Source organism: Engystomops pustulosus, chromosome 7 (genome assembly GCF_040894005.1).
Source record: "Engystomops pustulosus chromosome 7, aEngPut4.maternal, whole genome shotgun sequence".
Lineage (NCBI taxonomy): Eukaryota > Metazoa > Chordata > Amphibia > Anura > Leptodactylidae > Engystomops > Engystomops pustulosus.
The window spans coordinates 3,846,793-3,871,645 of record NC_092417.1 but is presented as its reverse complement, the minus strand read 5'-3'; the positions used below and the strand labels follow the sequence as shown (position 1 = coordinate 3,871,645).

The 24,853-nt window shown below is 53.0% G+C and overlaps 1 protein-coding gene across 3 annotated transcripts; it reads right to left on the bottom strand.

The window, feature by feature from the left end:
- Positions 1 to 3,311: 3,311 nt before the first annotated feature.
- THEM4 (thioesterase superfamily member 4) lies at positions 3,312 to 11,791 on the bottom strand. 3 transcript variants are annotated; one of them, XM_072114509.1, is made up of 7 exons: positions 11,340 to 11,363; positions 8,149 to 8,250; positions 7,922 to 8,078; positions 7,688 to 7,841; positions 6,049 to 6,159; positions 5,853 to 5,977; positions 3,633 to 3,824 (listed from the first exon to the last, which is right to left on the bottom strand). In XM_072114509.1, the coding sequence occupies exons 1-7, from the start codon at positions 11,346 to 11,348 to the stop codon at positions 3,775 to 3,777; spliced, it is 708 nt and encodes a 235-aa protein (XP_071970610.1). In that variant the 5' UTR covers positions 11,349 to 11,363; the 3' UTR covers positions 3,633 to 3,774. The 3 variants fall into 3 exon arrangements, with proteins under 3 accessions (XP_071970609.1, XP_071970608.1, XP_071970610.1); XM_072114508.1 differs by lacking the exons at positions 5,853 to 5,977; positions 11,340 to 11,363 and adding an exon at positions 11,601 to 11,791 and having other exon boundaries at positions 3,312 to 3,824; XM_072114507.1 differs by lacking the exon at positions 5,853 to 5,977 and having other exon boundaries at positions 3,312 to 3,824.
- Positions 11,792 to 24,853: the final 13,062 nt, after the last annotated feature.

Below are 24,853 nucleotides of genomic sequence, written 5' to 3'. Positions count from 1 at the left end.
GCCATGTCCTGTGTGTCCTGACACCTTTCTATCATAGCCAGCAGTGGTCAGGGGTCAGCATGGGCGCTCTAACCCCTCTGTGACTGCACCCCCCATACACAGCGAGCTGCCATGTCCTGTGTGTCCTGACACCTTTCTATCATAGCCAGCAGTGGTCAGGGGTCAGCATGGGAGCTCTGACCCCTCAGTGACTACACCCCCCATACACAGCGAGCTGCCATGTCCTGTGTCCTGACACCTTTCTATCATAGCCAGCAGTGGTCAGGGGTCAGCATGGGAGCTCTGACCCCTCAGTGACTACACCCCCCATACACAGCGAGCTGCCATGTCCTGTGTCCTGACACCTTTCTATCATAGCCAGCAGTGGTCAGGGGTCAGCATGGGTGCTCTGATCCCTCTGTGACTACTCCCCCCATACACAGCGAGCTGCCATGTCCTGTGTCCTGACACCTTTCTATCATAGCCAGCAGTGGTCAGGGATCAGCATGGCGCTCTGACCCCTCTGTGACTACACCCCCCATACACAGCGAGCTGCCATGTCCTGTGTGTCCTGACACCTTTCTATCATAGCCAGCAGTGGTCAGGGGTCAGCATGGGCGCTCTGACCCCTCTGTGACTACACCCCCCATACACAGCGAGCTGCCATGTCCTGTGTCCTGACACCTTTCTATCATAGCCAGCAGTGGTCAGGGGTCAGCATGGGGGCTCTGACCCTCTCTGTGACTACATCCCCCATACACAGCGAGCTGCCATGTCCTGTGTGTCCTGACACCTTTCTATCATAGCCAGCAGTGGTCAGGGGTCCGCATGGGCGCTCTGACCCCTCTGTGACTACACCCCCCATACACAGCGAGCTGCCATGTCCTGTGTCCTGACACCTTTCTATCATAGCCAGCAGTGGTCAGGGGTCAGCATGGGCGCTCTGACCCCTCTGTGACTACACCCCCCATACACAGCGAGCTGCCATGTCCTGTGTGTCCTGACACCTTTCTACCATAGCCAGCAGTGGTCAGGGGTCAGCATGGGCGCTCTGACCCCTCTGTGACTACACCCCCCATACACAGGGAGCTGCCATGTCCTGTGTGTCCTGACACCTTTCTATCATAGCCAGCAGTGGTCAGGGGTCAGCATGGGCGCTCTGACCCCTCTGTGACTACACCCCCCATACACAGCGAGCTGCCATGTCCTATGTGTCCTGACACCTTTCTATCATAGCCAGCAGTGGTCAGGGGTCAGCATGGGTGCTCTGACCCCTCTGTGACTACACCCTCCATACACAGCGAGCTGCCATGTCCTGTGTGTCCTGACACCTTTCTATCATAGCCAGCAGTGGTCAGGGGTCAGCATGGGTGCTCTGACCCCTCTGTGACTACATTCCCCATACACAGTGAGCTGCCATGACCTGTGTGTCCTGACACCTTTCTATCATAGCCAGCAGTGGTCAGGGGTCAGCATGGGTGCTCTGACCTCTGTGACTACACCCCCCATACACAGCGAGCTGCCATGTCCTGTGTCCTGACACCTTTCTATCATAGCCAGCAGTGGTCAGGGGTCAGCATGGGCGCTCTGACCACTCTGTGACTACACCCCCCATACACAGCGAGCTGCCATGTCCTGTGTGTCCTGACACCTTTCTATCATAGCCAGCAGTGGTCAGGGGTCAGCATGGGCGCTCTGACCCCTCTGTGACTACACCCCCCATACACAGTGAGCTGCCATGTCCTGTGTCCTGACACCTTTCTATCATAGCCAGCAGTGGTCAGGGGTCAGCATGGGCGCTCTGACCCCTCTGTGACTACACCCCCATACACAGCGAGCTGCCATGTCCTGTGTGTCCTGACACCTTTCTATCATAGCCAGCAGTGGTCAGGGGTCAGCATGGGCGCTCTGACCCCTCTGTGACTACACCCCCCATACACAGCGAGCTGCCATGTCCTGTGTGTCCTGACACCTTTCTATCATAGCCAGCAGTGGTCAGGGGTCAGCATGGGCGCTCTGACCCCTCTGTGACTACACCCCCCATACACAGCGAGCTGCCATGTCCTGTGTGTCCTGACACCTTTCTATCATAGCCAGCAGTGGTCAGGGGTCAGCATGGGCGCTCTGACCCCTCTGTGACTACACCCCCCATACACAGCGAGCTGCCATGTCCTGTGTCCTGACACCTTTCTATCATAGCCAGCAGTGGTCAGGGGTCAGCATGGGTGCTCTGACCCCTCTGTGACTACACCCCCAAACACAGCGAGCTGCCATGTCCTGTGTGTCCTGACACCTTTCTATCATAGCCAGCAGTGGTCAGGGGTCAGCATGGGCGCTCTGACCCCTCTGTGACTACACCCCCCATACACAGCGAGCTGCCATGTCCTGTGTCCTGACACCTTTCTATCATAGCCAGCAGTGGTCAGGGGTCAGCATGGGCGCTCTGACCCCTCTGTGACTACACCCCCCATATACAGCGAGCTGCCATGTCCTGTGTGTCCTGACACCTTTCTATCATAGCCAGCAGTGGTCAGGGGTCAGCATGGGTGCTCTGACCCCTCTGTGACTACACCTCCCATACACAGCGAGCTGCCATGTCCTGTGTGTCCTGACACCTTTCTATCATAGCCAGCAGTGGTCAGGGGTCAGCATGGGCGCTCTGACCCCTCTGTGACTACACCCCCATACACAGCGGACTGAGTAGGGTTAATATGGAAATTGGGGCGTGGCAGTGACAGGGACAGTAGTGGCCTCGTGGTCCTGGCAGGCGCTGCAGGAAGTGTGTATCGGGTGGTGACTGTATGTACTGTACTCAAAGACCAGGAAATCCCTGAAACCAACAAATTTTCTCCATCACGTGGATGATCTTGTACATCGGCACTGACTCTCCCGCTCCAATGGGCACAGTACAGGGTGGAGAACAATGTGTACCATCCTGTCCTCCACCATGCTTTACACTGCTCCACAGCCCATCCAGTATCAGGAGTCATCAGACTAAACTAGCCGATCACAGCTGATGTCACACGTGTGTAGATACAGTTAGATACGTCTGCTGGCTTGCGCAGGGCCACCCACGTGTCAGGAACTAAGAGGCGCTGCAGGAGCTAAGAGACGACACATATGCTCCCAGGGTCATGCACCCAGAGTGCTGGGGACCCAGAGGCCGGAGTGAGGTGGGAGTGATGAGGGGGCCCCCTAACACCAGTGGCCCCGGAGGTGTCCTCATTCTTCCCATTGTACGGCGCCCCCTGATCTCCTGCGATCAGCAGAGCATCTCTCCCTCCACCACAGGGGGCGCTGTCTGGACAAATGATGCGGCAGTCACGTTGTCGTGAGGTCAGAGGTCTCCTTTATTCTTCCCTACAACATGTGGTAGAGCTCCGGACAATAATAAATACTCAGAACCCACCCGGAGCTCGTCAGCTGAGGGTTCGTTACAGAGAGTCAGTCTAAAACTTTCTGTGGGAGGTAAAGACGCAGCAGTAAAAAGTCTCTCGTCACAGTGTAACAGCGCAGGTAAAAATCAGATTCCACTGGATAAAACTGTAACAAACCCTCAGCTGTGAAGTGTTATAAATGTTTGATTCAAGTAGAGATCCTGTGTCTATGGCGCAGGCACTTGCGCCAGGCAGTGTAGTGGTGCGTCCTCTAGTGGTCACTCGGTGTATAGTGCCCCGTCTCTGTGCCCCGGGGAACCAGACATCAGGAGAGAAAACATCTGCAGGATCCGGGCAGGTGGTGGTGACTGATCCCCCGGGGCCCCGCACCTCATACCCCACTGCCCCGGGCACAGACTCAGTCTGAGCAGCGCTCCACATCCGACGGGTTCAACTTGATGAAGAGACCTAGAACATAACAGAGAGAAAGAATGAATGATGGCAGAACCGGGCTGGAGGAGGAGTGTAGAGGGGCAGTGCCAGGCTGGAGGAGTGTAGAGGGGCAGTGCCAGGCTGGAGGAGTGTAGAGGGGCAGTGCCAGGCTGGAGGAGTGTAGAGGAGCAGTGCCAGGCTGGAGGAGTGTAGAGGAGCAGTGCCAGGCTGGAGGAGTGTAGAGGGGCAGTGCCAGGGCGGAGGAGTGTAGAGGCGCAGTGCCAGGGCGGAGGAGTGTAGAGGAGCAGTGCCAGGGCGGAGGAGTGTAGAGGAGCAGTGCCAGGGCGGAGGAGTGTAGAGGAGCAGTGCCAGGGCGGAGGAGTGTAGAGGCGCAGTGCCAGGGCGGAGGAGTGTAGAGGGGCAGTGCCAGGCTGGTGGAGTGTAGAGGCGCAGTGCCAGGGCGGAGGAGTATAGAGAGGCAGTGCCAGGGCGGAGGAGTATAGAGAGGCAGTGCCAGGCTGGAGGAGTGTAGAGGCGCAGTGCCAGGCTGGAGGAGTGTAGAGGGGCAGTGCCAGGCTGGAGGAGTGTACAATGGTATAGCCGGAGTGGAGGAGTGCAGGGTGGCGGTGCCAGGTCAGAGGAGGAGTGCAGGGTGGCGGTGCCAGGTCAGAGGAGGAGTGCAGGGTGGCGGTGCCAGGTCAGAGGAGGAGTGCAGGGTGGCGGTGCCAGGTCAGAGGAGGAGTGCAGGGTGGCGGTGCCAGGTCAGAGGAGGAGTGCAGGGTGGCGGTGCCAGGTCAGAGGAGGAGTGCAGGGTGGCGGTGCCAGGTCGGAGGAGGAGTGCAGGGTGGCGGTGCCAGGTCGGAGGAGGAGTGCAGGGTGGCGGTGCCAGGTCGGAGGAGGAGTGCAGGGTGGCGGTGCCAGGCTGGAGGAGGAGTGCAGGGTGGCGGTGCCAGGTCGGAGGAGGAGTGCAGGGTGGCGGTGCCAGGTCGGAGGAGGAGTGCAGGGTGGCGGTGCCAGGTCGGAGGAGGAGTGCAAGGTGGCGGTGCCAGGTCGGAGGAGGAGTGCAGGGTGGCGGTGCCAGGTCGGAGGAGGAGTGCAGGGTGGCGGTGCCAGGTCGGAGGAGGAGTGCAGGGTGGCGGTGCCAGGTCAGAGGAGGAGTGCAGGGTGGCGGTGCCAGGTCAGAGGAGGAGTGCAGGGTGGCGGTGCCAGGTCAGAGGAGGAGTGCAGGGTGGCGGTGCCAGGGAGGAGGAGGAGTGCAGGGTGGCGGTGCCAGGGAGGAGGAGGAGTGCAGGGTGGCGGTGCCAGGGCGGAGGAGGAGTGCAGGGTGGCGGTGCCAGGTCAGAGGAGGAGTGCAGGGTGGCGGTGCCAGGGCGGAGGAGGAGTGCAGGGTGGCGGTGCCAGGTTGGAGGAGTGTAGAGGGGTAGTGCCAGGCTGGAGGAGTGCAGGGTGGCGGTGCCAGGGCGGAGGAGGAGTACAGGGTGGCGGTGCCAGGTTGGAGGAGTGTAGAGGGGTAGTGCCAGGCTGGAGGAGTGCAGGGTGGTGGTGCCAGGGCGGAGGAGGAGTGCAGGGTGGCGGTGCCAGGTCGGAGGAGGAGTGCAGGGTGGCGGTGCCAGGTCGGAGGAGGAGTGCAGGGTGGTGGTGCCAGGTCAGAGGAGGAGTGCAGGGTGGCGGTGCCAGGGCGGAGGAGGAGTGCAGGGTGGCGGTGCCAGGTCAGAGGAGGAGTGCAGGGTGGCGGTGCCAGGGCGGAGGAGGAGTGCAGGGTGGCGGTGCCAGGTTGGAGGAGTGTAGAGGGGTAGTGCCAGGCTGGAGGAGTGCAGGGTGGCGGTGCCAGGGCGGAGGAGGAGTACAGGGTGGCGGTGCCAGGTTGGAGGAGTGTAGAGGGGTAGTGCCAGGCTGGAGGAGTGCAGGGTGGTGGTGCCAGGGCGGAGGAGGAGTGCAGGGTGGCGGTGCCAGGTCGGAGGAGGAGTGCAGGGTGGCGGTGCCAGGTCGGAGGAGGAGTGCAGGGTGGTGGTGCCAGGCTGGAGGAGGGCAGTTTGGACTATGTGCAGCAGGTAGCACTCTGACCTGTGGCCTCGGTGTGCAGGGTCAGGTCGTCATGGCTCCGGATCTGCCCCCGGACATAAAGCTTCCGGCCGTCGACCTTCTCCAGCTGACAGTCCACAATCACTGTAGACCCCAGGGGGATGGGACTGCGGGGAGAGGAAGGGGTTACTAGGGCCCCCGTGGCGCGCAGGGTCTGCACATGTCGGGTGCCACTTACTTGCGGTAGTTGACAGTCAGATTGGCCGTCATAACGAGCCCGAAGATGTACACCGCCACTGCCCCGAGGGTGCTATCCAGTATGGTAGCGATGCAGCCGCCGTGTGTGTACCTGAGGAGCAGAGGGGTGAGAGGGCCGCAGAGCATTACACCCAGGGACTGCACACAGGGTGCAGAGCATTACACCCGGAGACATGCACACAGGGCGCAGAGCATTACACCCAGGGACTGCACACAGGGTGCAGAGCATTACACCCGGAGACATGCACACAGGGTGCAGAGCATTACACCCGGAGACCTGCACACAGGGCGCAGAGCATTACACCCAGGGACATGTACACAGGGCGCAGAGCATTACACCCGGAGACCTGCACACAGGGCGCAGAGCATTACACCCGGGGACCTGCACACATGGCGCAGAGCATTACACCCAGAGACATGCACACAGGGCGCAGAGCATTACACCCGGGGACATGCACACAGGGCGCAGAGCATTACACCCAGGGACATGCACACATGGCGCAGAGCATTACACCCAGAGACATGCACACAGGGCGCAGAGCATTACACCCAGAGACATGCACACAGGGCGCAGAGCATTACACCCAGGGACTGCACACAGGGCGCAGAGCATTACACCCGGGGACCTGCACACAGGGCGCAGAGCATTACACCCGGGGACCTGCACACAGGGCGCAGAGCATTACACCCGGGGACATGCACACAGGGCGCAGAGCATTACACCCAGGGACATGCACACAGGGCGCAGAGCATTACACCCAGAGACATGCACACAGGGCGCAGAGCATTACACCCGGAGACATGCACACAGGGCGCAGAGCATTACACCCGGGGACATGAACACAGGGCGCAGAGCATTACACCTGGGGAGCTGCACACAGGGCGCAGAGCATTACACCTGGGAACCTGCACACAGGGCGCAGAGCATTACACCTGGGACCTGCACACAGGGTGCAAAGCATTACACCCGGGGACATGCACACAGGGCGCAGAGCATTACACCTGGGACCTGCACACAGGGCGCAGAGCATTACACCCAGGGACATGCACACAGGGCGCAGAGCATTACACCCGGGGACATGCACACAGGGCGCAGAGCATTACACCCGGGGACATGCACACAGGGCGCAGAGCATTACACCCGGGGACATGCACACAGGGCGCAGAGCATTACACCCGCGGACATGCACACAGGGCGCAGAGCATTACACCCGGGGACCTGCACACAGGGCGCAGAGCATTACACCCAGAGACATGCACACAGGGCGCAGAGCATTACACCTGGGGAGCTGTACACAGGGCGCAGAGCATTACACCTGGGGACCTGCACACAGGGCGCAGAGCATTACACCTGGGGACCTGCACACAGGGCGAAGAGCATTACACCCAGAGACATGCACACAGGGCGCAGAGCATTACACCCGGGGACATGCACACAGGGCGCAGAGCATTACACCCAGAGACATGCACACAGGGCGCAGAGCATTACACCTGGGGAGCTGCACACAGGGCGCAGAGCATTACACCCAAGGACGTATGAAGACAGGGGGCAGAGCTTACCCCAGGGGGAAGGCATGCACACAGGGGGCGTGGCACAGGTACAGAGGGGCGGAGCTTACCCCGGGGGGCCCTCCAGGTAGGGGCCCGGCTGGAATGTACAGATCATCCTCTTCTCTTTCGTGTTATAGAACATGCTGTACTCAAAGCCGGCGCCGTCCTGGTCCAGGTTCCTGGTGAAGAGACGGGTGACCCCACGTCCCTCTGGGGGGCTATCTGCAATGGGGGGCCACAGATATTACACTCCAGTGATACCCTTACACTAGGTCTCCTCTCCATGGTTACAGGCTACCTACCTGCCATGTGGTGCACCGTGCTGTTATATGAGGGGATCCTCTTCCAGGCCCCGCCCCTGCAGAGCGCCTCGTACTTCTGGTACAGGTCCCGTGTGTTGCGGCTCCATGATGCGTTGGGCAGGCTGTAGTCCCGCTGGCAATGTCTTGGCTCCCTGACCTGTGACACACAACCTAGGACTTACCTCATGTACAGTGATGGCTGCAACAGACAGGAAGAAGATACTCACCGAAAACAAGCGGCAGAGGGCGGGGCCTGGGTGTGACCGTGAGGTGCAGTGACCAAGGAGAGCCCCACCCCTGAGGAGCCGGGAGCAGAGGCGAAGCATTGCCTGGGGGAAGAGACAGAGGAGGAATGATCGCACCAATCACACAGCTATTCTGCGTCATCTGCTGTATACTGTCCCCCACATAGGACGCCTGCCGTATACTGTCCCCCACATAGGACACCTGCCGCATGCTGTCCCCCTCATAGGACACCTGCCGTATACTGTCCCCCACATAGGACACCTGCCGCATACTGTCCCCCACATAGGACGCCTGCCGTATACTGTCCCCCACATAGGACACCTGCCGTATACTGTCCCCCACATAGGTCGCCTGCCGTATACTGTCCCCCACATAGGACGCCTGCCGCATACTGTCCCCCACATAGGACACCTGCCGCATACTGTCCCCCACATAGGTCACCTGCCGCATACTGTCCCCCACATAGGACGCCTGCCGTATACTGTCCCCCACATAGGACACCTGCCGTATACTGTCCCCCACATAGGACACCTGCCGTATACTGTCCCCCACATAGGACACCTGCCGTATACTGTCCCCCACATAGGTCACCTGCCGTATGCTGTCCCCCACATAGGACACCTGCCGCATACTGTCCCCCACATAGGTCACCTGCCGTATGCTGTCCCCCACATAGGACACCTGCCGCATGCTGTCCCCCACATAGGTCACCTGCCGTATACTGTCCCCCACATAGGACACCTGCCGTATACTGTCCCCCACATAGGTCACCTGCCGTATACTGTCCCCCACATAGGTCACCTGCCGTATACTGTCCCCCACATAGGACACCTGCCGCATACTGTCCCCCACATAGGTCACCTGCCGTATGCTGTCCCCCACATAGGACACCTGCCGCATACTGTCCCCCACATAGGTCACCTGCCGTATGCTGTCCCCCACATAGGACACCTGCCGCATGCTGTCCCCCACATAGGTCACCTGCCGTATACTGTCCCCCACATAGGACACCTGCCGTATACTGTCCCCCACATAGGTCACCTGCCGTATACTGTCCCCCACATAGGTCACCTGCCGTATACTGTCCCCCACATAGGACACCTGCCGCATACTGTCCCCCACATAGGACGCCTGCCGCATACTGTCCCCCACATAGGACGCCTGCCGCATACTGTCCCCCACATAGGTCGCCTGCCGTATACTGTCCCCCACATAGGTCACCTGCCGTATACTGTCCCCCACATAGGACACCTGCCGTATACTGTCCCCCACATAGGTCACCTGCCGTATACTGTCCCCCACATAGGTCACCTGCCGTATACTGTCCCCCACATAGGACACCTGCCGTATACTGTCCCCCACATAGGTCACCTGCCGCATTACTGTCCCCCACATAGGACACCTGCCGTATACTGTCCCCCACATAGGTCACCTGCCGTATACTGTCCCCCACATAGGTCACCTGCCGTATACTGTCCCCCACATAGGACACCTGCCGTATACTGTCCCCCACATAGGTCACCTGCCGTATACTGTCCCCCACATAGGTCACCTGCCGTATACTGTCCCCCACATAGGTCGCCTGCCGCATACTGTCCCCCACATAGGACACCTGCCGTATACTGTCCCCCACATAGGACACCTGCCGTATACTGTCCCCCACATAGGACACCTGCCGTATACTGTCCCCCACATAGGACATCTGCCGTATACTGTCCCCCACATAGGACACCTGCCGCATACTGTCCCCCACATAGGACACCTGCCGCATACTGTCCCCCACATAGGACACCTGCCGTATACTGTCCCCCACATAGGACACCTGCCGTATACTGTCCCCCACATAGGACGCCTGCCGCATACTGTCCCCCACATAGGACGCCTGCCGTATACTGTCCCCCACATAGGTCACCTGCCGTATACTGTCCCCCACATAGGACGCCTGCCGTATACTGTCCCCCACATAGGTCGCCTGCCGCATACTGTCCCCCACATAGGTCACCTGCCGTATACTGTCCCCCACATAGGACACCTGCCGTATACTGTCCCCCACATAGGACACCTGCCGCATACTGTCCCCCACATAGGACACCTGCCGCATACTGTCCCCCACATAGGACGCCTGCCGTATACTGTCCCCCACATAGGTCGCCTGCCGCATACTGTCCCCCACATAGGTCACCTGCCGTATACTGTCCCCCACATAGGACACCTGCCGTATACTGTCCCCCACATAGGACACCTGCCGTATACTGTCCCCCACATAGGACACCTGCCGTATACTGTCCCCCACATAGGACACCTGCCGTATACTGTCCCCCACATAGGACATCTGCCGTATACTGTCCCCCACATAGGACATCTGCCGTATACTGTCCCCCACATAGGACACCTGCCGCATACTGTCCCCCACATAGGACACCTGCCGCATACTGTCCCCCACATAGGACACCTGCCGCATACTGTCCCCCACATAGGACACCTGCCGTATACTGTCCCCCACATAGGACACCTGCCGCATACTGTCCCCCACATAGGACACCTGCCGCATACTGTCCCCCACATAGGACACCGGCCGTATACTGTCCCCCACATAGGACACCTGCCGCATACTGTCCCCCACATAGGACGCCTGCCGTATACTGTCCCCCACATAGGTCGCCTGCCGCATACTGTCCCCCACATAGGTCACCTGCCGTATACTGTCCCCCACATAGGACGCCTGCCGCATACTGTCCCCCACATAGGACACCTGCCGTATACTGTCCCCCACATAGGACACCTGCCGTATACTGTCCCCCACATAGGTCACCTGCCGTATACTGTCCCCCACATAGGACGCCTGCCGCATACTGTCCCCCACATAGGACACCTGCCGTATACTGTCCCCCACATAGGTCACCTGCCGTATACTGTCCCCCACATAGGTCACCTGCCGTATACTGTCCCCCACATAGGACACCTGCCGTATACTGTCCCCCACATAGGACACCTGCCGTATACTGTCCCCCACATAGGACACCTGCCGCATACTGTCCCCCACATAGGACACCTGCCGTATACTGTCCCCCACATAGGTCACCTGCCGTATACTGTCCCCCACATAGGACACCTGCCGTATACTGTCCCCCACATAGGTCACCTGCCGTATACTGTCCCCCACATAGGTCACCTGCCGCATACTGTCCCCCACATGAGTCCACAGCCTCCTGCAGGGCAATGTGTCTCTATGGTTACATCTATAAATCTGTGTGCAGTATCATACCGGTAGTCTGTAACCATAGTGACGGCTCGTTCTGCAGAGGGGCTGTATACAGCACACATATCGCTATATAATGTATTTCTATAGGTACAGTGCCTTGTAAGAAGCCCTAAAATGACGCGGAAAGACAAAAGACCTCAATATACAGGACCGCAGTCATCTGTCACTCACCTGAGCTGCCGGGACACTGCTGTCACTTGCCGGGCGCCCTCATCCTTGTGTGTGACAGCCGGTCCTCCGCCGCAGACATCTTACCGGAGCCGCGCCCTGTATATTATATACAGAGGACCAAGGGAAAATGGCGGCCGCCGCCCACCATCAGCGCCTGTGCAGGAGTCATGTGTCAGGAGACAGCGCGGCCTCTAGTGACGGAGATGGACACTCGCGGCAATGTCACCGGAGTCACGTGATCCGCGCTGTCCCAGAGCGACAGCGCAATGTCCCGCCTGCAAGTCACATCCTGAGCGCATGATGTATACAATGTATATATAGTCACTTTATATAATGTATACATAGCATATAGCAGGATATAGTCACTGTATATAATGTATACATAGCATATAGCAGGATATAGTCACTGTATATAATGTATAGAGTGTATATAGGAGGATATAGTCACTGTATATAATGTATACATAGCATATAGCAGGATATATAATGTATATAGCAGGACATAGTCACTGTATATAATGTATAGAGTGTATATAGCAGGACATAGTCACTGTATATAATGTATAGAGTGTATATAGGAGGACATAGTCACTGTATATAATGTATATAGGAGGATATAGTCACTGTATATAATGTATATAGGAGGATATAGTCATTGTATATAATGTATATAGGAGGATATAGTCACTGTATATAGTGTATATAGGAGGATATAGTCATTGTATATAATGTATATAGGAGGATATAGTCACTGTATATAATGTATAGAGTGTATATAGCAGGACATAGTCACTGTATATAATGTATAGAGTGTATATAGGAGGATATAGTCACTGTATATAATGTATACATAGCATATAGCAGGATATATAATGTATAGAGCAGGATATAGTCACTGTATATAATGTATAGAGTGTATATAGGAGGATATAGTCACTGTATATAGTGTATATAGGAGGATATAGTCATTGTATATAATGTATATAGGAGGATATAGTCACTGTATATAATGTATAGAGTGTATATAGGAGGATATAGTCATTGTATATAATGTATAGAGTGTATATAGGAGGATATAGTCACTGTATATAATGTATAGAGTGTATATAGGAGGACATAGTCACTGTATATAGTGTATATAGGAGGATATAGTCATTGTATATAATGTATATAGGAGGATATAGTCATTGTATATAATGTATATAGTGTATATAGGAGGACATAGTCACTGTATATAATGTATAGAGTGTATATAGGAGGATATAGTCATTGTATATAATGTATATAGTGTACATAGGAGGATATAGTCACTGTATATAGTGTATACAGGAGGATATAGTCATTGTATATAATGTATATAGTGTATATAGGAGGATATAGTCATTGTATATAATGTATATAGTGTATATAGGAGGATATAGTCACTGTATATAATGTATAGAGTGTATATAGGAGGACATAGTCACTGTATATAATGTATATAATGTATATAGGAGGATATAGTCATTGTATATAATGTATATAGTGTATATAGGAGGATATAGTCATTGTATATAATGTATATAGTGTATATAGGAGGATATAGTCACTGTATATAATGTATATAGGAGGATATAGTCATTGTATATAATGTATATAGTGTATATAGGAGGATATAGTCATGGTATATAATGTATATAGGAGGATATAGTCATTGTATATAATGTATATAGTGTATATAGGAGGATATAGTCACTGTATATAATGTATATAGGAGGATATAGTCATTGTATATAATGTATATAGTGTATATAGGAGGATATAGTCATGGTATATAATGTATATAGGAGGATATAGTCATTGTATATAATGTATATAGTGTATATAGGAGGATATAGTCATGGTATATAATGTATATAGTGTATATAGGAGGATATAGTCACTGTATATAATGTATATAGGAGGATATAGTCATTGTATATAATGTATATAGGAGGATATAGTATATTTATACTATGTATATAGCTTATAAAGGAGAGATAGGGCTACTTGGAGATAAAGTTTAGTCCACACATCATGTGAATAGTATTTAATAAAGAAGAAAGAAACATTGATGTGCACGGAGGACATATATACGTTTTGCTACATTTAATGATGCATTAAAAACACTTAAAACAGCGCAGGTACATATAATAATCAGCGTGAACACCAAACATGTTCTGTATTTTGGAGTATAAGTGCATATAGTACATATACATTATAGGGTTACATTACTCATCCCGGAGGCAGCCTGTATACCGGGCGATACGCGTGGGGTCTCTGCACCCCCTCCCAGGCTGCTAGTCACATCTAACTGGTAGTGTAACCCTATAATAGTAACACTATGGGGGTCATTTACTAAGGGCCCGATTCGCGTTTTCCCGACGTGTTACCCGAATATTTCCGATTTGCGCCGCTTGTACATGAATTGCCCCGGGTTTTTGGCGCACGCGATCGGATTGTGGCGCATCGGGGCCGGCATGCGCGCGACAGAAATCGGGGGGGCGTGGCCGAACTAAAACCCGACGTATTCGGAAAAACCGCCGCATTTAAAAACCGAAAATGTGTCGCTTGGGGAGCGCTCACCTTCTATGGACGGCGGAGGAACTACCATCTTAAATCCCAGCCGGACCCGAATCCTGTGCAGAGAACGCGCCGCTGGATCGCGAATGGGCCGGGTAAGTAAATGTGCCCCTATATGTACTATAAATACTCTGATTATTATATGTACCCTCGCTGCGGCTGCTATGGACTCTATAGGGGACGGCTTGGGAGTGGATGTTGTCTTTGTGTCCTGCTTGTTTGGCTGTTTTTACGTTTTTTTTAATGAATCATTAAATGTTGCATTTTCCATCAATAAAACTTGTTTGTCCTACATGAACATCCACTTTTCTTTCTTTATGGAATACTGTGCATATCACAGTCCTATGCCCTGTGTGGACAGCAGGGGGCGCTGTGCACTGCTCTGTATCTGGGGTGCCACACCCTGGCAGTGCTGGTACCTGCTCTCTCTGCGTTCCTCTGGACTATCACTCCCATCAGAGCGGCCCCCGTGTTCTCCTCTAGGAGGGGTTGTGTGTTATGTTTGGTATACAGGGCGTCATTGTGCGGGACGTGGTCACACCCAGCCGGGGATGTGTGTGTCGGGGGGGGGGGGGGCCTGACATGTGCAGGAGGTTGTATGGTGACGGGTGACACATCTGGGGGTCAATCACCTGTAGAAGCGCCTATCACCCAGCAGGATCAGCAGGGCGGTGCCATCTGCTCTCCTGCCATGCTTTACCCTGCAGCTCTGCTCTATTACCCTGCATCTCTGCTCTATTACCCTGCATCTCTGCTCTATTACCCTGCAGCTCTGCTCTATTACCCTGCAGCTCTGCTCTATTACCCTGCAGCTCTGCTCTATTACCCTGCCTCTCTGCTCTATTACCCTGCAGCTCTGCTCTATTACTCTACAGCTCTGCTCTATTACTCTACAGCTCTGCTCTATTACCCCGCATCTCTGCTCTATTACCCCGCATCTCTGCTCTATTACCCCGCATCTCTACTCTATTACCCTGCAGCTCTGCTCTATTACCCTGCAGCTCTTCTCTATTACCCTACAGCTCTACTCTATTACCCTACATCTCTGCTCTATTACCCTGCATCTCTGCTCTATTAACCTGCAGCTCTGCTCTATTACCCTGCATCTCTGCTCTATTACCCTGCAGCTCTGCTCTATTACCCTGCATCTCTGCTCTATTACCCTGCAGCTCTGCTCTATTACCCTACAGCACTACTCTATTACCCTGCATCTCTGCTCTATTACCCTGCATCTCTGCTCTATTACCTTGCATCTCTGCTCTATTACCCTGCATCTCTGCTCTATTACCCTGCATCTCTGCTCTATTACCCTGCAGCTCTACTCTATTACCCTACAGCTCTGCTCTATTACCCTGCAGCTCTGCTCTATTACCCTGCATCTCTGCTCTATTACCCTACAGCACTACTCTATTACCCTACAGCACTACTCTATTACCCTGCATCTCTGCTCTATTACCCTGCATCTCTGCTCTATTACCCTACAGCTCTACTCTATTACCCTGCATCTCTGCTCTATTACCCTACAGCTCTGCTCTATTACCCTACAGCTCTGCTCTATTACCCTGCAGCTCTGCTCTATTACCCTGCAGCTCTGCTCTATTACCCTGCAGCTCTGCTCTATTACCCTGCAGCTCTGCTCTATTACTCTACAGCTCTGCTCTATTACCCTACAGCACTACTCTATTACCCTGCATCTCTGCTCTATTACCCTGCAGCTCTGCTCTATTACCCTGCAGCTCTGCTCTATTACCCTGCAGCTCTGCTCTATTACCCTGCAGCTCTGCTCTATTACCCTGCATCTCTGCTCTATTACCCTGCATCTCTGCTCTATTACCCTGCATCTCTACTCTATTACCCTGCAGCTCTGCTCTATTACCCTGCAGCTCTGCTCTATTACTCTACAGCTCTGCTCTATTACCCTACAGCTCTGCTCTATTACTCTACAGCTCTGCTCTATTACCCTGCAGCTCTGCTCTATTACCCTGCAGCTCTGCTCTATTACCCTGCAGCTCTGCTCTATTACCCTGCAGCTCTGCTCTATTACCCTGCATCTTTGCTCTATTACCCTGCATCTCTGCTCTATTACCCTGCATCTCTACTCTATTACCCTGCAGCTCTGCTCTATTACCCTGCAGCTCTGCTCTATTACCCTGCAGCTCTGCTCTATTACCCTGCATCTTTGCTCTATTACCCTGCATCTCTGCTCTATTACCCTGCAGCTCTGCTCTATTACCCTGCAGCTCTGCTCTATTACCCTGCATCTTTGCTCTATTACCCTGCATCTCTGCTCTATTACCCTGCATCTCTGCTCTATTACCCTGCATCTCTGCTCTATTACCCTGCATCTCTGCTCTATTACCCTGCATCTCTGCTCTATTACCCTGCATCTCTGCTCTATTACCCTGCAGCTCTGCTCTATTACCCTGCATCTCTGCTCTATTACCCTGCATCTCTGCTCTATTACCCTGCATCTCTGCTCTATTACCCTGCAGCTCTGCTCTATTACCCTGCATCTTTGCTCTATTACCCTGCATCTCTGCTCTATTACCCTGCATCTCTGCTCTATTACCCTGCATCTCTGCTCTATTACCCTGCATCTCTGCTCTATTACCCTGCATCTCTGCTCTATTACCCTGCATCTCTGCTCTATTACCCTGCATCTCTGCTCTATTACCCTGCATCTCTGCTCTATTACCCTGCAGCTCTGCTCTATTACCCTGCAGCTCTGCTCTATTACCCTGCATCTTTGCTCTATTACCCTGCATCTCTGCTCTATTACCCTGCATCTCTGCTCTATTACCCTGCATCTCTGCTCTATTACCCTGCATCTCTGCTCTATTACCCTGCATCTCTGCTCTATTACCCTGCATCTCTGCTCTATTACCCTGCAGCTCTGCTCTATTACCCTGCATCTCTGCTCTATTACCCTGCAGCTCTGCTCTATTACCCTGCATCTCTGCTCTATTACCCTGCATCTCTGCTCTATTACCCTTCATCTCTGCTCTATTACCCTGCATCTCTGCTCTATTACCCTGCAGCTCTGCTCTATTACTCTACAGCTCTGCTCTATTACTCTACAGCTCTGCTCTATTACTCTACAGCTCTGCTCTATTACCCTGCAGCTCTGCTCTATTACTCTACAGCTCTGCTCTATTACCCTGCATCTCTGCTCTATTACCCTGCAGCTCTGCTCTATTACTCTACAGCTCTGCTCTATTACTCTACAGCTCTGCTCTATTACTCTACAGCTCTGCTCTATTACTCTACAGCTCTGCTCTATTACCCTGCAGCTCTGCTCTATTACTCTACAGCTCTGCTCTATTACCCTGCAGCTCTGCTCTATTACCCTACAGCTCTGCTCTATTACTCTGCAGCTCTGCTCTATTACCCTACAGCTCTGCTCTATTACCCTGCAGCTCTGCTCTATTACTCTACAGCTCTGCTCTATTACCCTACAGCTCTGCTCTATTACCCTACAGCTCTGCTCTATTACTCTACAGCTCTGCTCTATTACTCTACAGCTCTGCTCTATTACTCTACAGCTCTGCTCTATTACCCTACAGCTCTGCTCTATTACCCTACAGCTCTGCTCTATTACTCTACATGTCTGCTCTATTACCCTGCAGCTCTGCTCTATTACCCTGCAGCTCTGCTCTATTACCCTGCAGCTCTGCTCTATTACCCTGCAGCTCTGATTAACAACTGAAGGTTTGCTGCATTGTCCACCTCCTGCCACAATCATGACCCAGGCTTTGATTACCCTCCATGCTTTACCCTGCAGCTTAGCTTTATGAAGGTAAAGCCATGATCAGTGACTCGTCTTCAGCCTCTCTTGGAGCTGGGGGTAGTCTGAAGTCCACCTCCTTCCTCTGTCATGGCCCAGGCTTTATTCACTCTCCATGCTTTACCCTGCAGCTTAGCTCTATGACAGCCATGATCAGTGACTAATCTTCAGCATCTCTTGGAGCTGGGGGTAGTCTGAAGTCCACCTCCTTCCTCTGTCATGGCCCAGGCTTTGTTCACCCTCCATGCTTTACCCTGCAGCTTAGCTCTATGACAGCCATGATCAGGGACTCATCTTCAGCCTCTCTTGGAGCTGGGGGCAGTCTGAAGTCCACCTCCTTCCTCTGTCATGGCTCAGGCTTTGTTCACCCTCCATGCTTTACCCTGCAGCTTCGCTCATTCATATTGGCAGATGTTCAGTGTGAAGTGAGTGCATGCTCCGGTGCTGACATAGCCCTTCCCAGATCCATGTGCACACGTGACCCGCCCCATTGTTAGGGAAGAGCCTCAGGAATGTGGGAGCGATAAGGGAAATTCTGTGAAGAAGAACCTTGTTGTTATTCCGCCTCTTTCTTGCTCAATAAGTTACTTCTCCAAGGTTTTCCCTGCATATGGGACCTTGGAATCTTGTCCCTTGGATTACACCCGCACTCTCGGCCGTCTGCTATTAACCCTTCAGTGATCACTGGGCTTCCATCTGCAGTGCAGAGACCTCACCCATCTCCCTCCTCCATGACTTCATCCCTGCAAGTTTCTGGCTCTTCCCCCACTCAAGGAAAGTGGAAGTCGTCCAAATCCTGAGTCACCAGACGATGGAGGACGACTTGTTACTCCCCGGCATCGGAGCTGCGTGCAGAGTGTGGTCCGGGCCTCTCAGCATAGGGACCAACGAGGACAACAAAGATGTAGGACTGTGCTCAGACTTGTCTCATGCTGCACCATATTTATAGAATACTCTACCTTCATCTAATCTTCAAATTTCAGATTGCGGAAACTCAGAATGCAGAGTCCTTACATCAGAGGGGTTAAAGGGCTTCCCCCTCTGCCCTATAAAAAGGTTCAGAGGTCACTACAGGCTGAGCTGCCACATCTGTAGACAAAATATCTATATGTATCTCATGTATCTTATGTGTATCTGAGCAGGAGGCACCGGCAGGGTCCTAGAGCCTCCCTTCTTGCTCTATTATTGTAATCACTTCCATATATCATCACAGAGAGCATCTCATTCCAATCCAGAAAGCTCTAGGAGCAGTATATATATATATATATATATATATATATATATAATGTACATACGTGCTGCAGTTGTGCAGTAATGATTAGCCGTATCCTCTGCAAACCACAGTTTGAGGAAATCCAAAAATGTGTCATTTTCCTGTGATTCACAAACAGAAAGCTCTGTGTCCACACCGCGCCCCGCGCCCCACTCACCCGCTTTACCATAGTAACGCGCTATATTGTCCCAAACACCACACTGTGCGGCCTGTGTACACATCACCGGGGGAGAGGAGGAAACAGGAGGGAGTGAGGCCGGGGGATAGAGAGAGGAGAGAGCGAGGCCAGGGGATAGAGAGAGAGGAGAGAGCGAGGCCGGGGGATAGAGAGAGAGGAGAGAGCGAGGCCGGGGGATAGAGAGCGGGGGATAGAGAGAGAGGAGAGAGCGAGGCCGGGGGATAGAGATAGAGAGAGAGGAGAGAGCGAGGCCGAGGGATAGAGAGAGGAGAGAGCGAGGCCGGGGGATAGAGAGAGAGAGGAGAGAGCGAGGCCGGGGGATAGAGAGAGAGGAGAGAGCGAGGCCGGGGGATAGAGAGAGAGGAGAGAGCGAGGCCGGGGGATAGAGAGAGAGGAGAGAGCGAGGCCGGGGGATAGAGAGAGGAGAGAGCGAGGCCAGGGGATAGATAAAGGAGAGTGAGGCCAGGGGATAGAGAAAGAGGAGAGAACGAGGCCGGGGGATAGAGAGAGAGGAGAGAGCGAGGCCGGGGGATAGAGAGAGAGGAGAGAGCGAGGCCGGGGGATAGAGAGAGAGGAGAGAGCAAGGCCAGCGGATAGAGAGAGGAGAGAGCGAGGCCGGGGGATAGAGAGAGAGGAGAGAACGAGGCCGAGGGATAGAGAGAAAGGAGAGAGCGAGGCCAGGGGATAGAGAGAGGAGAGTGAGGCCAGGGGATAGAGAGAGAGGAGAGAGCGAGGCCGGGAGATAGAGAGGAGAGAACGAGGCCGAGGGATAGAGAGAGAGGAGAGAGCGAGGCCAGGGGATAGAGAGAGGAGAGTGAGGCCAAGGGATAGAGAGAGAGCGAGGCCGGGAGATAGAGAGAGAGGAGAGCGTGAGGCCGGGGGATAGAGAGAGAAGAGTGAGGCCAGGGGATAGAGAGAGAGGAGAGAGCGAGGCCAGGGGATAGAGAGAGGAGAGTGAGGCCAGGGGATAGAGAGAGAGGAGAGAGCGGGGGATAGAGAGGAGAGAACGAGGCCGGGGGATAGAGAGAGGAGAGAGCGAGGCCGGGGGATAGAGAGAGGAGAGTGAGGCCAGGGGATAGAGAGAGAGGAGAGAGTGAGGCCAGGGGATAGAGAGAGGAGAGTGAGGCCAGGGGATAGAGAGAGAGCGAGGCCGGGGGATAGAGAGAGAGGAGAGAACGAGGCCGGGGGATGGAGAGAGCGAGGCCGTGGGATAGAGAGAGGAGAGTGAGGCCAGGGGATAGAGAGAGAGGAGAGAGCGAGGCCGGGGGATAGAGAGAGGAGAGAGCGAGGCCGGGGGATAGAGAGAGGAGAGAGCGAGGCCGGGGGATAGAGAGAGAGGAGAGAGCGAGGCCGGGGGATAGAGATAGAGGAGAGAGCACGGAGAGGAGAGAGCATGGCGAGGAGATCGAGAGAGAGAGGAGAGAGCATGGCGAGGAGATCGAGAGAGAGAGGAGAGAGCATGGCGAGGAGATCGAGAGAGAGAGGAGAGAGCATGGCGAGGAGAGAGCACAGCGAGGAGAGAGAGGAGAGAGCACAGTGAGGAGATGAGAAGAGGAGAGAGCACGGCGAGGAGAGAGAGGAGAGAGCACGGTGAGGAGATGAGAAGAGGAGAGAGCACGGCGAGGAGAGAGAGGAGAGAGCACGGTGAGGAGATGAGAAGAGGAGAGAGCACGGCGAGGGGATAGAGAGAGGAGAGAGCACGGCGAGGGGATAGAGAGAGGAGAGAGCACGGCGAGGGGATAGAGAGAGGAGAGAGCACGGCGAGGGGATAGAGAGAGGAGAGAGCTCGGCGAGGGGATAGAGAGAGGAGAGAGCTCGGCGAGGAGATAGTGAGAGAGGAGAGAGCACAGTGAGGAGAGAGAGAGGAGAGAGCACGGAGAGGAGAGAGCACGGTGAGGAGAGAGCACGGGGAGGAGAGAGGAGAGAGCACGGGGAGGAGAGAGCACGGGGAGGAGAGAGGAGAGAGCACGGGGAGGAGAGAGTACGGTGAGGAGAGAGCACAGTGAGGAGATAGAGAGAGAGCACGGTGAGGAGAGAGTCTCTCCTCTCTCTAAGGTGAGATGTGTTGGTGGTTGTACCATCCCTTGACATTAGGCCCCGACCCCTTTGTGTCTATAAATCCCATGACCTTGGAATTGTGTTCCATAGAACAAGAGGAAACCTTCTCCCAATGTAAATAATGATGACCATGAAGACCCGAACTCTGCTCCCTCTCCAGAACATTCTCACACTCAGGGGAAGACACCGCCCTTGTTTTCTCATTTCATTCCATCATTTCTTTCCTTTTTACTCCCAACAATCCTCCGGTCACACTCCCTGGACGCCAATATAATCCAGAACTTTGGATTGCCTCAGATTTATGTATGACCTGGGGTCGCCTGTTGGCTTGTAGCCCTAACATAGATGCAGCTGAATAATGGATCTTGGTAAGTCTGTTAGAAGAGAGGACCACTCTATGGGCCTCCTGGAGATAGTTCTCCAATCCTTTACTCTTAGAAGAGGCAGCTGAAAAGTGCCACAGATAAGGATCCACCATCGTGAAGACATGATTATATCATAAGAAACCCCAATCAGAACCGCCATTGCGAGGCTATGATTGTGTTATCATGATGAACCCCATTCAGAACCTCCATCATGAGACCATGATTATATGATTATTATTGTGAAGCTTATTAGGAACCACCATTGAGAGACCATGGTTATCTCATTGTGAAGCCTACCCAGAACCTCCATCATGAGACCATTTTTATATCATTGTGAAGCCTACCAGGAACCATCATTGTGAGACCATGGTTATCTCATTGTGAAGCCTACCCAGAACCTCCATCATCAGACCATGGTTATGTCATTGTGAAGCCTACCCAGGACCTCCATCAAGAGACCATGTTTATATCATTGTGAAGCCTACCAGGAACCACCATTGTGAGACCATGGTTATATCATTGTGAAGCCTACCAGGAACCTCCATCATGAGACCATTTTTATATCATTGTGAAGCCTACCAGGAACCATCATTGTGAGACCATGGTTATCTCATTGTGAAGCCTACCCAGAACCTCCATCATCAGACCATGGTTATGTCATTGTGAAGCCTACCCAGAACCTCCATCAAGAGACCATGTTTATATCATTGTGAAGCCTACCAGGAACCATCATTTTGAGCCCGTGTTTATATCATTGTGAAGCCTACCCAGAACCTTCATCATCACACCATGGTTATGTCATTGTGAAGCCTACCCAGAACCTCCATCATCAGACCATGGTTATGTCATTGTGAAGCCTACCCAGAACCTCCATCATCAGACCATGTTTATATCATTGTGAAGCCTACCCAGAACCTCCATCATGAGACCATGTTTATATCATTGTGAAGCCTACCAGGAACCACCATTGTGAGCCCGTGTTTATATCATTGTGAAGCCTACCAGGAACCTCCATCATCAGACCATGGTTATGTCATTGTGAAGCCTACCAGGAACCTCCATCATCAGACCATGGTTATGTCATTGTGAAGCCTACCCAGAACCTCCATCATCAGACCATGTTTATATCATTGTGAAGCCTACCCAGAACCTCCATCATGAGACCATGTTTATATCATTGTGAAGCCTACCAGGAACCACCATTGTGAGCCCGTGTTTATATCATTGTGAAGCCTACCAGGAACCTCCATCATCAGACCATGGTTATGTCACTGTGAAGCCTACCCAGAACCTCCATCATCAGACCATGTTTATATCATTGTGAAGCCTACCCAGAACCTCCATCATGAGACCATGTTTATATCATTGTGAAGCCTACCAGGAACCACCATTGTGAGCCCGTGTTTATATCATTGTGAAGCCTACCAGGAACCTCCATCATCAGACCATGGTTATGTCACTGTGAAGCCTACCCAGAACCTCCATCATCAGACCACGATTATATAATTTTGAAGCCTACTAGGAACCACCATTGTGAGCCCATGAGTATATCTTCTTGAAGCCTACCAAAACCACCATTGATTACATCACTGTGAAGCCTACTCAGAACCCCTGTCATGAGACCATGATATCATTGTAAAGCCTACCCAGGACCACCAGTGTGAGACCACCATTATAACCTGACCCACAACCACCATTTGGATACTAGAACTATATCATGATGATCTCCAGCTAAAACCACCATTATAAGGCGATGAATGTATAAATATAAAGCCTACCCATAGCTACCATCATGAGACCAGGATTATAACCCTACGCAGGACCACAAACGTCTATAGCCATTGTGAGATCATGATGAAGCACAGCCAGAAACACCATTGTGAGACCATGAGACCCCACACTTGTAGTCCTAGTCGGTGTGACCTACAGAATGTTCTAGATCTCTCTATGTGCTCTCTTCTTCTATTATTACGAGGGCTTTGTAATGGTCCATAAGACTGGAGGAGTAGAAGGTACCATCCAGTCCTTCCCAATATAAGAGGAGGGTTGGTTATGCTTTGTTTGATAGTCCCTGTGAGCGGGTGGTGGACCTTCTAGTATCAGTATCTTCTCCTGATTGTGGATTTACACGAGTGCTTTGTTCCAGGTCTGGCCTGGGTGTAGTCGGTAAATATTTGTCTCCACTATCACACAGCGAGGCCTCTATCTAAACCACCATCTGACTCATTGCCAAAGTGATCAGAAAGTTACTGATAACAGGTTGAGCCCTGTGATCTGCGACTCCACCAGGGATTAGTGTGGATTTGTTTGGTATCTCTGGACTGGTGGATCTTACACAAGGACTTCTTGGGGGTGTATTGGATCTAAGGGATCTCAAACAACCTAAAAATCTACCATGTTTTCTGTGATGATCCTTTTAGAGATGATACTGGGGATAGGATACTTGTATGGATGGGGTCAGGGACAGTAAGTGACCACAGCCTCTTAGAGCCATCTCATGGTTTGGTTGCCTGGAGGGTTTTCCTAGTAGCACCTTGAAAGCCTTGAGCACATTGGGGCTCATTTACTAAGGGCTTTGCGCCAGTTTTCTGTTGGACTTTCTGTTTTGCACAGGTATAAGAAGTGTCCGCGCTGATATTGTTCCTTTTGTGGTGCGACTGCACTAGTCATCATGCTACAAAAATTAGGGGGCGCGGTGCTCAGTCGGACCGTGCGCCACATTTTACATGCAAAGTCTGCCGGAAGTGTGTTGCACGCCCCATGTTAAAGGTGCACCAAAAAAAAGGTGCTGTACTCTGTCGGAGCAGTTCGGGGGCACCAGATTCATGAAGAACGTGCACCAGAAATCCTGAATCTGCCGCCCCCTGCACACTGCACAGGACACTGCACATAGTACACACTGCACTGGTCTTAGTATATAGAACCCAAATGTGTCACCTATAGGTGTAAGGATCATGCAGCGAGGAATGGGTGACAACTGTGACCTCCAGTACT